The sequence below is a fragment of the Trachemys scripta genome, chromosome 5 (genome assembly GCF_013100865.1).
Source record: "Trachemys scripta elegans isolate TJP31775 chromosome 5, CAS_Tse_1.0, whole genome shotgun sequence".
NCBI lineage: Eukaryota > Metazoa > Chordata > Testudines > Emydidae > Trachemys > Trachemys scripta.
The window spans coordinates 51,776,347-51,793,323 of record NC_048302.1 but is presented as its reverse complement, the minus strand read 5'-3'; the positions used below and the strand labels follow the sequence as shown (position 1 = coordinate 51,793,323).

At 42.3% G+C, this 16,977-nt stretch overlaps 1 protein-coding gene across 3 annotated transcripts in view; it reads left to right on the top strand.

The window, feature by feature from the left end:
- INPP4B (inositol polyphosphate-4-phosphatase type II B) overlaps nt 1-16,977 on the top strand; it is a 301,350-nt gene that overhangs the window by 88,496 nt on the left and 195,877 nt on the right. For 2 of the 3 annotated variants that reach the window (XM_034771368.1, XM_034771367.1), the window contains exons 6-7: nt 6,505-6,555; nt 12,913-12,992. In XM_034771368.1, the coding sequence (XP_034627259.1) occupies nt 6,505-6,555; nt 12,913-12,992 (131 nt within the window). The remainder of the gene's footprint in view (nt 1-6,504; nt 6,556-12,912; nt 12,993-16,977) is intronic. The other variant, XM_034771370.1, reaches the window with a different exon arrangement.

Below are 16,977 nucleotides of genomic sequence, written 5' to 3'. Positions count from 1 at the left end.
AGCTGAAGCATCAACTCTGACACTCTAAGGGAGGATGCAGCCTGCATTCCCCTCCATCACTGGCAAGCTCTGCAGTGGTTAGGGTGGCATGATTATGGTTGCACCTCCACCTGCACCTTCTGTAGAGGCTAGTGCTGCTGGCTCTGTGTTCAGTGCTTGCACTTCCCAGACAAAATGTCAGTAGAGGGAATTACTAGTGCAGAAAGGGTGCCTGCATGGAAAAGTGCTGTCTCAGAGCAGGTCCAGATAAAATGGGATGCTGATGCTACAATCAATGGGAGACTTCCCGCAAAAGGCTAGCATAGCTAAGACTGTAGATCACTTTACCAAGGAACACTTCAGTGGTCTATCTTACTTTGCCTCACCTCATGATGTATTCTCATAATATCTACATGTGGCAAAAATCTGCTTACTCTGAGATGGCTGGAGCACATAACAGAAGGTATGAACGGTATAATACATGTGCAATTCAGAGTAATAAGTACTATGAGCCACTTCGGAAACCAGTGAAGTTACTCAAGATTTACATTGATGTAACAGAGCTGAATCTAGCCTGTTAATATAACTTTAAATCATAAATAATAAGAGAGAAATACACTATATACAAACCAAGCCTTCAGTTACAAACTGAAATAAGAGAGGCTTGAACTTAGGTCAGGCATGAAATATTCAAATAAGAAAAGAAATGCTCTTTTGCGTCCACTTTGAATTAATTGCCTATAATATGTTAAAAGGTGTAAGAATAAAAAGTGTCTTAGTTTTTAATCATACTAATTCTTTAATGGGACCGAGGAGGTGTTGGTAATGATAATGGCTCAGTCAACTGATCTCCAACGTAGTGTAGATGTGAAGTAATGTGCCGTGAATGACAAAAATAAATGCCCTGTTTAATAATACAATACTGTCTTTTACATCTTGGTAAAGGACTACAGGAAGGATAGTTGAAAAACTGTGTGACTTTTTATGCATGGAGAAATATGGCACTTAGATAATTCGGTGGTACATGCACTAGAAATGTTCTAATGTTAATAGTGATTCTTTGTGTGTGATCTGTGCTGTGTATGTGTGGTAAAGAGATTAAAATTTCTAATGAATATTTGTACTAGGTTGCAGTGTTGTTGTAGCCATGTCGGTTCCAGGGTATTAGAGAGGGCAAGGTGAGTGAGTCTTGTCTAATAAAAGATATTACCTCACCCACCTGCTCTTCCTAATTTGTAATAGTGACAGTTGTAGTGCCTTCGTTCATCTACAGGGCGAGTAGAAGTCAGAGAACTGCGCTGCCTGCTTACCTTTTCTGCTGTCTTGAAAAAACATATTGTCTCTGAGTGTAAGAGAGTAATTTGTTCAAGGTTTGCTTCATCTTGTTCCAGACCAGAGCAAACAAACTCCTTGATGGGTCAGATTTTACTCTCAAAAGCATAGTGTATTGTGTATCTGAGATTCAAGTTTATCTTTAGTTGTAGAAAATGGATTAGAATTGTCCTAATGATCCTATTTATAATGAGATGCAAAAAGGAACAGTATTTTGTTTAGTTATGAAACATACTGTGAGAATATTTGCTTTTCAAAATTCTTTTTAATTCTATGTTTCATTTTTCATCATGGCTTGGGTCTAGAGCTGGGTGAACTATTCATAGTGAATAGTTTATCTGACGAATTACCTTTTCTTCCTGTTTGCAAATTATCTAGAGACTTCGACGAATGTGTCAGTTATTTATAATTATTTTCTGAACACTTTATGTAAATATATTTCAGCCTGTGGGTTGTTTGAAAATCACTATTTTGTTTTGACTGTTTGACTATTTACTATTGTTTGTGAGGTCTAATTGCGTCACATGTTATTGTTTCTATTTAATGTTGTCCAAAACTTCATTTAAAAAAAAAAAGTGTTTGAGCCAAGCCATAAATAAAAGAGCAGGTTGGAAAATGGGTCCTGTTCTTGGTGGAACATTTTGACTTTTTGGTGAATAATAATTTAAAAAAGTATTTTGACCAAAACCCAGAATAGTTGAACTGCAAAATGCCTTTACGGTGTCTCATTGAGGTTGTAATTAGGATGCCTCATGTTCCCATTTTACTCTGTAGATTGGCCGCCCTGGTTGGACTACATCTCTGATGCATCCTGGTCTCCCCTCTTGTCGAGGCAAGGCAGTGCATCATGGGAGTCTCATGGGAGATGATATCCAGGTGGGGAGCCCAACCCAGATAGGAGAATGGGTACACTAGGCAACCCAACTATGACTCCCATAAGGCACCGTGGAATATCTGAATCAAAATATTTCAGTTTTCAGGTGTCCAGTTTGACAAAAAACTGAAAATTTCCACAGAAAACAGACTTTTCACAGTAAAAGCAGCAAAGAGTCCCGTGGCACCTTATAGACTAACAGACATATTGGAGCATGAGCTTTCGTGTGTGAATACCCACTTCGTAGGATGCATGTAGTGGAAATTTCCAGAGGCAGGTATAAATATGCAAGCAAGAGTGAGTCAGGCTAGAGATAACTAGGTTAGTTCAATCAGGGAGGATGAGGCCCTCTTCTAGCAGTTGAGATGTCAACACCAAGGGAGGAAAAACTGCTTTTGTAGTTGGCTAGCCATTCACAGTCTTTGGGTACATCTATACTTACCCGCTGGTTCGGCGGCAAGCAATCGATCTTCTGGGATCGATTCATCGCGTCTTGTCTAGACTCAATAAATCGATCCTGGAAGTGCTCGCCGTCGATGCTGGTAATCCTGCTCCACGAGAGGAGTAGGCTGGGTCGACGGGGGAGCCTGCCTGCCGTGTGTGGACCCACGGTAAGTACCTTTACGTTCGATAGTTACGGTGATAGTGTGGCTGATCTGGTTAGGTCCTGTGATGGTATTGCTGGTGTAGATATGTGGGCAGAGTTGGCATCGAGGTTTGTTGCATAGATTGGTTCCTGAGTTAGAGTTACTATGGTGTGGTGTATAGTTACTGGTGAGAATATGCTTCAGGTTGGCGGGTTGTCTGTAAGCAAGGAGTGGCCTGCCACCCAAGGCCTGTGAAAGTGAGGGATCATTGTCCAGCATGGGTTGTAGATCACTGATGATGCGTTGGAGAGGTTTTAGCTGGGGACTGTATGTGATGGCCAGTGGAGTTCTGTTGGTTTCTTTCTTGGGCTTGTCTTGCAGTAGGAGATTTCTGGGTACACGTCTGGCTCTGTTGATCTGTTTCATTATTTCCTTGTGCGGGTATCGTAGTTTTGAGAATGCTTGATGAAGATTTTGTAGGTGTTGGTCTCTGTCTGAGGGGTTGGAGCAGATGCGATTGTACCTCAGTGCTTGGCTGTAGACGATGGATCGTGTGGTGAGTCCGGGATGGAAGCTGGAGGCATGAAGGTAGGCATAGTGGTCGGTGGGTTTTCGGCATAAGGGGTGTTAACGTGACGGTCACTTATTTGCACCGTGGTGTCTAGGAAGTGGACCTCCTGTGTAGATTGGTCCAGGCTGAGGTTGATAGTGGGGTGGAAGCTGTTGAAATCATGGTGGAATTTTTCCAGCGTCTCCTTCCCATGGGTCCAGATGATGATGTCATCAATGTAGCGTAGGTAGAGAAGGGGCGTGAGTGGATGAGAGCTGAGGAAGCGTTGTTCCAGGTCAGTCATAAAAATGTTGGCATATTGTGGGGCCATGCGGGTGCCCATAGCGGTGCCATTGGTCTGGAGGTATATGTTGTCATCAAATTTGAAATAGTTGTGTGTGAAGATAGTCACAGAGCTCAGCAACCAGTTGTGCTGTGGCATCATCAGGGATACTGTTCCTGACAGCTTGTATTTCTGGGTTTGTGGATCTTGGGTAGTAGATACCCTTAGAGCCCCGACTGGGGTTATTCTGTGTTCCTGTACTAGTGTAGGAAGTGTCCCGAGTAGATGGTGCAGTTTCTTAATGTATTCCTCAGTGGGATCTGAGGGAAGTGGCCTGTAGAATTTGGTATTGGAGAGTTGTCTGGCAGCCTCCTATTGGTAGTCAGACCTGTTCATGATGACAACAGCACCTCCTTTATCAGCCTCTTTGATTATAATGTCACTGCAACTCTGGGCCAGATGTTACTTTTTAGTTATCAGCTTTCACAGATTTATTTTGTTAAAAATGCATACTAACTGTAGCCACTCCATTGCCTGTCAAGGATACAATTCTTTATTTTTATTTTTTTATTTTTTTTTAAAGAAACATGTTATAGTCTTGTCCCAGTATGTTAAGTGAAACATGCCTTAAGAGAAAGTGACATTAATTTATTTTCACTTGTAAAATATGCAGTGTTTATAACTACTCTAAATTTTAAATATTAACTTTTTATGTGAAAAGTAGGAATAAGTGGTCAGCATAAAAGCAATATTCCTCTGAACTCTAACTGGAGGAATACACAGGAATATCTATTACACCTCTACCCCAATATAACACTGTCCTCGGGAGCCAAAAAATCTTACCACATTATAGGTGAAACCGCGTTATATCAAACTTGCTTTGATCCGCCGGTGTGTGCATTCTCCCCCCCCCCCCCCCCCGCGCCCCGGAGTGCTGCTTTACCGCGTTATATCCAAATTCGTGTTATATCAGGTCGCGTTATATGGGGGTAGAGATGTACTATCCAAATGAGGATTCCCATATATTCTTAATGTGGACCAGACGATTGGTCCTCCAGTGGGTGAAATGTAAAATTTTCTTGCTGTCTCCAGGCTTTTGTGAAGGAAATATTCTTCTTACTGTGAAAATCATTGCACAGTAACTGCCTGAGGAGAGAAATGTTTCCTCACTCCAAACTCTGGGCACCTTTAAGGAAAGAGCTCCTTAAACCTCATCTCATATTGAAACTAACAGATAAACCGGGGTGGGGGAGGGGGTGTTAAAGGGTGAGTGGGTTCTGTTTTATGACAAATGCCAACATAAGAAAGACATTACTGAGTTTCAACTTTATTCTAAGGTTACGCAGAAGAAAATTACATACATGCTAAAAGTACCTACAAACAATTATCAGTGTTTGGAAAACAGATTATTAAAATAAATATTAGGCCAGATTTTCCTTGGTCTTTGCTGGAGAAATGAAGGGTAGTCATGCATACAAAGAAGCTGCATCCTGTAAAAGGCCAGGGACAACTAGAGGACCTACTCTTAGGAGTGCAGGGACTGTGCCTTCCATGAATGCCTAGGTACACAGATGACCTCAAAGGGCTTATGGGGAGGAGACAGGTGCAGGGTATCAGGCTGTCCCCTAACTGGGTGACCCTAATCCACAAAAGTACTAAGGCACCTAAACCCCAGAGTTAGGCACCAGTTTTGGCTCCACTGTGAACTCTGTAGGCACTTAAACTCACTCGATGCCTAATTTTTTATGGTCAACGTTTCCTCTGTGCCTACGTTTCTGCGTCTGCGCTCTGTTGCCTTCCTCTAGGCATCTGGATGCCTACCTCTTGCCTAAGCCCCAGAACAATTTATGAACCGGGAGAAGATAGATATTCATCTGCCTGAGTTGCCTGATCCAGTAAGTGTGCTCAGAGGCCACCTACCAGATCAGGTCTGATTCAGAATCTCACAGCAGGAGGTGGTGGTGGTGCCCACATTACTATTAGCCCAGTGGTTAGAGCACTCAACAGGTTCCATTCCCCCCTTTGTGTCGGGGGCGGGGGGAAGAGATTTGAACAGTGATCTTCCAATTCTCAGTAGTGCTCTAACCATTGAACTATGAGATATTCTGATGTGGGACTGCCTCAGTCTCTCCTGTTTAAGTTCAACTGTGAATAATGTTTGGAGGAGGGAACTGAACCCTGGGTCTCCCACCTTCTGGCCGGGTGCCTAAAACACAGGACTACAAAGTCATTCTCTCTCTCTCTCTCTCAGGCCAATGTCTATTTAAGTGTTTACTCACTTTGGAACAATCAAGTAAGCTCCTTTTAAACTCCAATAAGAGTATCTACACACAGACTTGCACTGGTTTAACTCAACTGGTTTAAAAAAATACCCTCAGTTAAACCAGTCGAAGTTAGGGTGTAGAAAACTCCCAAGATATATACATACATACGTAGGTGAAGTGTTTATAAGTGTATATGGATGAGTGTGTGGACTTTTGTAGGAGAATCTGCAATATAATCCACCCTGTTATATCCATAAGTCATTCTTCTGTTTGACGAATGTTGGTTCCTGAGAATGACTTTAGGTAAAGAGGCTGTGTGGTATTTTATAACCTAACAGTCATTTCAGTAAAGGTCTGAAGTTATGAAAGGAGCGGTTGAGCATAGTCCTCTCTCCTGCGGAGAATCAGGAAGTTTCAGAATGATAAATGGGTTTCTCAGAAATAGGACTTTGGCAGGATGCCAAAAAATTTGAAGTGATAAATTATTAAAAGAAAATAGTGTTTAGAAACTGACTGGATTGGCACCAGCCCCCGCCCCCAAAACAGTAGAAAGCAATGGAAATAAATCAATAAGCAAGTCTCTCTTATTTCCCTTTCATGGAATACCAAACCCACAACTGATTTGTTTTTCCCAGGTCCGCACCCATGTCCTGTCTGAACACAAGGAGCCAAGAACAGATGTTGGGGTAAGTAATTTCTGTTAGCTAGGCAGCTGATAAACTTACTTTGCATTAGGAGTTGGATTAAATTAATAGAGGATCATGACTGGAGTAATACATTCAGAGATTGATGGATTCTAATTCATTTACTCCTTGACTCTAAACTTCAGGATTTTTCCTTAAGGAGGATTTTTATGCTGAGGCCAGTCCAGTTTTCTAGGGTCTCTGCTAGTGCCTTTCAAGCAGTCTGGGTTAGATACAGAGCTTGGGCTCATACTCCCTTGACCAGCATGGTCGGGAATCAATCAGCACTGCCATAGCAGCTGTATTTGGAGTCTGAATAAGAAATGACACTGATAATATTTAAAAAGCCCATTGTGGTACTGGCCTAATTTTGGAGGAAGAACAGAGTGTTCCTCCTGGGTTAGGGCTAGCTATGTGCATATCAGATAAAATTGAAATTCCACAGACTTGAGGAGAAATAGCATCCTGTAATGGCGTCAGCACCCGCCTCTCGAGCGTGCCCCATTTTCTCTGGCCAATAGTGCCTGCAAACAGTCTTTTCATGGGGGTGGGGGGCGCCCACCTCTCATGGATGGCCCCCTTTCTCTCGGTTAGGTGTGAGCCTGCTTTTCTTTTTTGGTCTTGCATCAGGGTGGCACCTGCCTCTTGCGAGCACACCACAGCTTCTGGGGTATAGAGTCCCGAGTTCTTATCATGGCCCTGGTATGGGGCCGTAGTTCTTAGGCCTCTTTCCAGAGGCACTGCCTTCTTCAGACACCTAGCTGGGGCCCATCTTGGTACCTCAACTGGTGTCCTTTTCAGCAGCCCTCCCTGGGTTCAGTCTGCTACCATATGAGCAGGGCCCATCTCGGTACTCTCGTCTGTTCTGGCAAGGTTTTATGCTCAGTCCCCCGGGCTCAGCCTGCCCACACTGATCTTTCGGCAGCTCTCTGCTATTCTGTCCAGCCAGGCACCTGGTCTTTGGCAGCTTCCCCTGGGCTCAGTTCTGTCTGGTGAGCTCTCTGCAGTCCTGCTAGCCAGTCAGCCAGGCACTCGGTCCTCCCTTGTCAAGCTCCACACAGCAACTGAACTTCTTTGCTCTGCTGCTTGTCTTATATAGGGCCCTTCTGGCCCCGGATTGGCTGCTTCATCAGCCTCTCTGATTGGCTGCTCCTCTGCAGCCGCTCTAGGCTGTCTGGTGGATTTCTCTCTGCTCTATTCTGGGGCAGGGTGATCCAGGACCATGAGGCCTCCAGCAGGGGGCCTCTGGGCCTAGTCCACCCTGCAACACATCTCTGTTAAGATTTAATAATAACCCAGTGATTTCCCAGATTGCATTCTAAAGTATCCAGAATCACTCTTACATGTTGGCAGTATGCACAGCACATAGACACTCTTCTCTGTGGTTGGGAAAAGGGAAATATAGAATTTGGAGTGGGGAATTGGCACTAAACCGAAATCCTTAAATCAAAAAATCTTGCAAACAATTTAGATTGGGACATGTACAGTACCAAATTCATCTGTGATGGTGATGTGTATATAAAATAATAAATCCATGCTAGCAAATTATGCTGGTTCTAGTTTGTTTCCTGCTCTATCCAGCAATGGAATTCAGAAGTTGGAGGGGAGGCTCCCCCTTTCTCTTTTTCTGACCTTCCATCATTTGACCTTACCCACTTCTCATATAAATTAATCATGTTTATTACAGTAGTGCCTAATAGGCAACCAAAAATGGGGCCCCATTGTGCTAGGCTCTGTACAAACCCAGAGTAGTAGGTGGTTCCTGCCCCCAAAGAGCTTACAATATAAATAGACAAGACAGGCACAGTAGGTTGGTTGGGGGAAAGGAATGGTTATAATACATAAGCAGAGTGAATAATGTGATGGTACCAAATGTCATTTTAGTTGCATGATACTTTCGAGGGGTGAGTTTACTTAGCATGTGGATAAGCTAAATAGAAAGAAAAGTTAAGGGAAAGGGAGTGAGGAGGACAAGACAGCGAAAAGGAGAGCAAGAGTGGCCAGTGTGAGTGAAGCTGAGCTGAAGAGACTGTGAGGGAGGGAGAGGGTTGGAGCAAACAGCCAATCAGCGCAAGACAGAGAATCTCTATCAAAACTGTTGAACATTCTCCAAAGATCTCAGCTTTGGCAGCTTCACTCCTTCCTGCTGGAGTCTCTGGCTGGTCCTCTCTGCGCCTAAGGGCAGGTAGCTTGGGGGAAGAAAGTCAATGTTTGAGTCCCAGTGCTCCCAAAGTGGCAGCCATCTCCTCTGCACAATACTGGGTCCAGTGGCATGCTGGAGGGAAAGGTAGCTCTGGCTAGACCTTATTTTACCCTCTTCCCCCACGTGCAGCAGTGCCTGCTTTGGCTGCTTTCTGCTCTTACTGCCTGGAGTCAAAACTTGTATAAAACATGCCTGTTTCTGACTGATGGCAAAACAAGAGCTGGGGCAGACAGCAGACTATGGACCGGAAAGATTTTAAGTTGTTTTTTATCCTGAGGTGCTGATTCTCCTCCTTGAACTACCAAGGATCATCCCTGGCATAGTTCCAACAGGATGCATTTGAAAAATGTGCAATATGGCAGCAGAGTTAAATCTCAGTGAGCAATCTGTATTTCAGCCTTTCACAGGGCCATTGCAGACATGTTTTTCTTTCTTCCTTTTTTCTTTGGCTAGGTAAGTGATTAAGTTTATCAATCAAACAATTCAACACAAATCTCTTATAATTTATTATCACAAGTGTCTCACCAGCACTAGCAAAATTATGGAGGAGCACTAGCTATTCTATAATTAAGGTTGTTTAAGCTCAATTTTCAAACCTCTCTAAACCACACATGCAAAATTGGATTGGTTTGTAAATTGCCATGGCAATTCAGGGCCCAGGCTAAAGTTGGCACAGCTACACAAGCACAGAAAAAGGAATCCAAGGCGTGGTCAACATAGCTGCATTGATCAGGGGTGTGAAAAATCCACATTCCTGAGTGATTTAGCTATGCTGACCTAACTCCTAGTCGGTGCCATAGCTAGCCACAAGGCACTCTTTCAAATTCTAGCCCCATTGCACGGCCGGGTAACCCATTTCCATCAGATCACTGGGCCATACAACATTTTTTATTATTATTTTGAAGGTATTTTTAAATGAATTTAAGAATATGAAACAGAATTTTTTTTTTTAATCTAGACAATTATATTGTATTAAGCAGTGTCCTATGAGATCTGAGAACCATGGTGTATTAGGAAGAGCCTGAAGCATGGGCCTGGTGCAAAGCCTGAGGCCTGAACAAAAGTCAGTGAGTTATGCTATTAGCAACAGTCATGTCCGGTCAAAAGCAGCTGTTTGCCTGCAACTCAGTGACTGGTACATGAACTCGGCACCAGTATTGATAGCATTGCTGCAACACACTGAATACGTAAACGCTTTCCAGCAGGCCAGCACAAGAACACCCCATCCTAGCACACAATAAAATGGTTTGACAAAAGTGATGAATAGTGATATTTTGTCTGAAACATCAGGAGTAAAAGTACAAAGACAGGTGGTGAATAGGAATGTTTTGTCTGAAACATCAGAAGGAAAGTACAAGGGGAGGTAACAAACGTCATGAAACATGTAAGGTGATACACAAGTTGTTTATCCCAGATTGTTTGTCTCAGTCTATAAATGTTAGGATACCTCGCTTTAACCCTTTTGACAGCCTAGAGAGTAATGAAAAGTCCCGCCATTCACTGAGCTGCGTCCATTGTCATGGGCATACACGTCTTAGTGTCCTCATAGAGTCTGCCAGGGCTATTACCATGCTTCATCGACAAACCTGGCCAGGCACCTTTGTACCTTAACAGATCTTGTGGTCATTGGGCAGTTCAATTGAGATCTCCTGTGCCAACTATCTGCGCAGAGTTGGGACAGCACACAAAGAACACACAGCCAAACATCTGATGACACAAGGCTAATTCCAGAGGCTATGAGACCTTGCAATGGTGTAGGGCCTTGTGAGGGGCCACCACAAATGGGCAAAATGTTTGTTTCTCCCCCCTTCAGTTCATATATGGAATTGTAGTATTAATGTGTATTGCAGTAGCACCTAGAGGCCCCAACTGAGATCAAAGCCCTGTTATAATTGGCACTCTATAAGACCACAAAGTTTACCATCCAAATTGCATATAAAAATGCAAAGGAATGTTAAGATTGCAAAGTCAAGCACTCAAAAGTTAGGAAATGCCAGAATGAAGGTTGTATGAGCAACCTTAATTGTTCTCTCTTATGTGTAAATACACCTCTATCTCGATATAATGCTGTCCTTGGGAGCCAAAAAATCTTACCGTGTTATAGGTGAAACCACATTATATTGAACTTGCTTTGATCCACCGGAGTGCTCAGCCCCGCCCCCCCCGGAGCACTGCTTTACCGCATTATATCTGAATTCGTGTTATATCCGGTCGCGTTATATCGGGGTAGCGGTGTATTATGATACAGACTATGTCTTCTGTGCCAAAAGGTGTATTTTTTCAGTGAGATAGTGAACATGTTACCTATCTTGCTGTAAAATCTTAGCAGAAACAAGGCATTGTGGGAGGTATAGTGTTAACCTCAACTAGTTTCACTGATATAAAAACTACCTCTCCCTTGTCTCTGCTAGGATTTTACAGTGAGATAGGTGAGTCAAGTTAGCTATCTCACTTAAAAACGCACCTTTTTGTCAGTGAAGACACAGCACAGTCTTTAATTACGTAATCATACTATTTTACCCACTCTGTTTCTATCTCATGTCTCCAGTCTGCCTCTTCTTTACTTCCTCCTTTTCGTCCACCCCTGCCCTCAGCCTGCCTCCTTGGCACCTTTTCTCTTTCTCTTGGCTTGTATGTTCTACACTACCTCCCTTCTTCCTTCCCTTCCTGCCTAGCTGTGCAGCCAGGGATGGAAATTGAATCATTACATGGACGTCAACATGAGCCTGTAGGAGGCTTTGAGCTTGGCCATACTGAGGACCCAGCTTTTAAAATTGGAAGCCAATTATAGAGCTTTACATCTGGGCATTTAAATTGGCACTTAGGTTCCCAGCTATGCATTTTATGTGCCTAAAAGCCTGTCTGAGCACTAAACTTTGGAGCCCACATTCGAATATTCCAAGGCCCTGATTTAGACTGGCCTTACTAAAGGAAGGCAGGATACAACTCTTACTAGGTGGTGTCATACTACTGCTGAGCAGCTCAACTGAAACACATGTTGTTCTCCATTTTCCAAGGGTTGAATATGCTACCTCTATACGGCCCGGGCTGACCCTGAGAGCACGTGACCAAGCTCAAGACCTATACCTGGATTTTGTCATCTGCAAGCACATTGCATTTGCTGTTAGACCTTTTATTTTTGTTAGCCTTACAAAAGGAATAAAGAATAAAATTAATATTATGCAAAAAACCTGCTTATTTGTTGAAGTTATTTGCCAAGTTGATGTGACTTAATGAAAATATTTGTAACTAATTCACATAAACTTCCAGTGAGTTGCTGAGTATTTTTCAAAAAACCTTCATGGAAGAAAGTTTTAGATTATTTTCTTTCCATGCTCATTGTCCCTAGGGTAAGAAGAACTCTGTTGTACAACTGGTAAAGTGAAGTTTTAGTGCTCAGTAGCAGAGGTATTGAGAGAGGGTAAAAAGTTCTCTTGAAAAAATGTTTGCATAATTTCCTTGAGGATGCAAAAGGCTGACATTGGCAGAAAGACAACATATAGCGTAGCAGGTCAACAGAAATTTAGAAAATGTAGCTGGATGAATATATTTCTCTTTATTTGTACTGGAATAAAATTGGTCCACCCTAGGTTGGAAATACCCAAGGAAACGTGCTTACAAACATTGCTATATACTCAGAAAATACAGCATTTCTATTAATAACTTGTATTGAGCCCAACATAAAAATAACTCCAGCAAGCAAATACATTAATATCTCGAGTTCAAAGATGATAATGCCTAAGGGTTTAGGAACTACTGTAGCAAGAACAACATTGGTAAAACACTGAAGATTTAACATTTGTTTTGATACAGAAATCACTTGAATAGGAGGAAAACCTTCAAACTAAATGAAACTTTTCCTGCGGGTGTACATTTTACAGCCTGCTCTTTGTCAGATTATCAATCTGATTGTTTTTAATGAAAAAGATGGGTTCCTGTCTGTAAAATCTGAGCTTAACAAATTATTGATAATGGTGTCACTGATGTATGAAGGTATTCTATGGAATAATACCTCAAGCTAGTGGGTTCCAATTTAAAATTTCTCTCTTGCTACGAAAGACAGATTTGCAGGCATGGGGCTGAAAATGAAACGATTAAAACTTCAGAAATTAATGATGATGTCCTCCTTTCTCTTTCTTTTCCCCTGTGTTTTGTAGCGAAACTTTCTGGGCTTGACTACTTTTAAAGTAGGAGACTTGGTGAAGTCAAAGGAACAACAGTTGACCCTTACCCTGAGGTAGGTCTTTTTGTCTATTGTAAACCATTTCAAACTAATAACCCGTGACATTTAATGATTGCTGCTTGGCTGTGTTTGAAACTCGGAATTACTTCAGGTATATTAGATGTCAACCTCAAGTGCCTCTGTTTCTACTATGCACAAAGCTAAAGAGAAATACCAATTATTTAAGTCAGAGCTTCCCATGTGTCAGGTTAGAAAAGGTTACTCGCTTTTTGATATGATCCCCTACAGAAAAATTGCAGAGCAGTTAAATTGGGGAAAGTCCGTTCAAAGATTCCTACAACAGGGAATATAAATCTTATTCTCACTTAATTAATACATTATATTTTTGTAGAATCCAAATGTTAATATCATGAAGTGACCAGGATTTGAATATTTGGCATGTTTAAGTACACTGGGCCTGATTCACCACTGCCTTGCACCTTCTGTGATCACTTAATGTGTAAAGTAGGTATGAAATGCTACCAAATCAGAATTGCAATGCAGAACTCTGCACAAATGTATATGACTAAACAAGGTACAAGGCTGTGCAGAATCAGGGCCAGTGTTTTAGATGTGGCCCTATATTAACATGAAGAAAGGATGGAATGGGTGGGTTTGTGTTTAAAACAATGGGCTGGGAATCAGGAGAGTTCAAGTCCCATCTCTGACACAGACTTGTATATATGATCTTGGGCAAATCATTCAGGGCATAATCTATATCCTTTTGAAGCCAATAGAAAATCTCCTATTTACTTTAAAGGCTTTGGATCAGGCCCTTAGGACTTGATTTTCAGAGGTGTTGAACACCCACAGCTACCATTGACTTCATCTGGAGTTTAAGGTGCTCAACATTTGTACATATCAGACTTTTGTTATATTAGATCCTCTGATCCCCTTCCTCCTCCTGTTCCCCTTGGAGATGCTGCATATAGATGCAGTAGAAGTCCACATAGAACTAGATTTGGTGGCACATGGGCTGCACACCCTGTCTTGGCGCAGATAGCCCAAACTCAAATGCATTAATCAGAACAGCAGTGGTTTCAGTGTACCAAGGGCCTTCAGCACTCTTTTTGGAGAGGGCATAATTTTGTTTATGTACCCGCACTCCTATTAAAAGTAACAGGAGTCGCATGTAGACATGCGGGCAGAGGGGAGGTACATATTACTTGATTTAGAGACCATGCTGTATTGACAAATTGCGTTGATTTTCATTCTCCATATAGCATAAAATCACAATATAACAAAATATTAGTTTATAGCATTAGCCTAGAGGGTATTGGGTCTGAATTGAACCTTTATAGGTTTGCTTTTTGTCAAGTTTTGGTTACGTCTCATACATTTTTTGTACATTTAGTAGTAAAAGACAGCAGTTTAAAACAATTCCAATTGAACTCCAGAAAATTAAATTGTAGAATTAGTGGATTGAAATTTAAAAGACATTTTCACAAGAAAATTATGAATGTTGATTTGTTTCTTGAGTATGGCTGTGGGCCAGATTCACAGAATTACTCTTCTCTTGTTATGTCACCAGGCAATGCAGAAAGAGACAATACTGCCCATACCTCCTCAATGGCAGTAAAATCTGCCGGCTTGGCATTCCCCTTCCTGCAGCATCCCTGTTGTAGGGGAAGTGTCAGGGATGAGGGACAGGCCTGTTGAGGGCATTGCCAGGCAAACTATGCTCCATCTATTCCTAGCTGAGGCACAGTTGCTTAGGAGAAGCTTTGCAAGCCAGTGTAAGTTAGAGTAGCCTCAGGGCTGCTGTAACCTATGCTAGGTCTAGGACAGAGCAAGGCAGAGAACCAGGGAGCTGAAACTAGCTCTCTGTAGTACCAGGTAGATATAGGTCTCATCATATAATCTGGCCCATACTTTCTTTTTACTGATATTTTAGCATTTTTTTGCTCAGGAAAAACACAAACTAATCCATATAACGATGGATTTGTTCCTCTGTAATTCTGCAGGTGGGAGGTTTTTTGTTGGGGGTGCTGATGGTGAAGGACAGTAGGGTTGGGGGAGGATCAGGACATGTCTCTGCTGCAAAGAAAAATCTGTGGTGCTGAGTCTGAGCCCAGGTCAACTGACTTGGGCTTGTGAGTAGATCAGGCTGTGGAGCTAACACTAACAGTGTAGGTGTTTGGGCTTGGGCTGGAGCCTGGGTTTTGAAACCCTGCGAATGGGGAGGGTCTCAGGGCTTTTCTGAGACTCTCCCCCTGCTCAGGATTTCAGATCCCATGCAACAGCCCAAGCCCAAACTTCTACACTACTAGTTTTAGCCCCACAGCCTAAGGCTGTGAGCCCAGGTCAGTTGACCCAGGCTCTGATACTGGCTGCTCCGTGTCTTTTATTGCAATGTTGACATCCCCTTTGGTTTCTGATAACATTCCATTGTTCACCAAAGCTGTACTCTTTCTCTGCCCTCTCCCCTCCTTTTCTTCTTGGCAGTGACTAAGGATACAAGCCAAGGAACTTTGTTCTGAGACGCAGATAGGGTTTTTAATCTGTCCTTTCATTTTGGGTTTTCATTTCTGTTTTCATTATATTGGGGCCCTTAATGTTTAAAGACTGATATTTTCTAGACTGTCAACCAAATGAGTCTTTTAGGAGAATGTGTGTGTCTATATATAATTATCAAAACCTGTCTGAACAGGTCATTTTAGGTATTGCTTTGTTTTTGGTAAGGTGCAAAACCCGTGTCTTCTGAAGGAATGTAACCTTTTAGAGATTTTGGAGCACAGTTTCGGTTCTGAAAATTCCAAAGGGCTAAATTATGGCTCATCTAAACAATTGTTATTGGGTGGTGGTGATGTGCCAAATAACAAGGATTGATGAATAAAATAATAAATTTGCCAAATATAAAAAAGTAATCTTCAGCAGTCTAGATATTTGTGAATATCAATTTAGGAATATATGTTCACTGGAGATGCAGATTCACCCACTCCTGTGCTGTTGTCAGCAAGCCTGAGTTAGGAGCACTGATGGCTGCTTCAAGTAATCTAGACTGGTTTAGTATATCAGTTTTAGATTGTAAGCTCTTCAAGGCAGGAACTCTCTCCTGCTCTGTGTTTGTGCAGCACGTACCAGGCACATGCACAATATGGTTGGGGCCTTTAGGCTTAATGGTAATTCTAACACTAATAATAAATCTGTTCATCAGCCAGTCTGCAATGATGATGGCATTCCCCATTCTCTGGAAGATCCTTTCATTTCAAGTGTATTACTCTCATTATGAATATTGCCACAGGCTTGTGCTCTGTTACCCCTCCTGTTCAATGTGTATGGGATGTCACTAGGTGAGATAGGAAGAGGTGCCGTCCTTTGTCACTTCTGTATTGGGTTATTGTAGTGTGATTTCCACTGAGCTACACAAGGGTAAAAGAGGACAAAAAATAATGGTGCTCTTCTAATCTCTTCCCACAAAGTTAAGCTCTATCCATCTGTGATGCTGCTCTCAGTAGATTGTATAGATATTCTACACAGGATCATACATGCTGTCTGAGCTCCACTGAACTCCTCAGGTTTGGCTTCCCCTCTGTGGGGCATGGGTGGCAACCTTGAGCTTGGTTTCTTCTTGACTGGAAAAGAGAATAAGAGGTGGTACTCTTCCAGGCCTACTTAATTGTGGTGACAAAACAGGATGTCAGTCAGAGTAGATTGTGCAGAATTTCATAGTGTGATCCTTCCCCTCCTTTCTGACATGGGCAATAAAATATTTAATAAGTTTCACACTTGTAGTAGCATCTGAGTTAGTGTCCCATAGTGACATGTGTGGCAGTTCATGGCTCTCGGAGCTAATGTTTCAGGCTGTCTGGAAGTTCAGGCAGACATCACCGCATCAGTTCACCTTCAAAACCAGAAGTGAGTGTTTCTTTGCAAATGTAACAGCTAGAAATGTACTTAAAAAAAATTGACGTTCTAGAAAACAAGAAGGCAGGCTGGGAGAGGTGCTGGTATGCCATATCACTGTATACTGCTCTAATTTGAGTCCTGAAGGTACCTC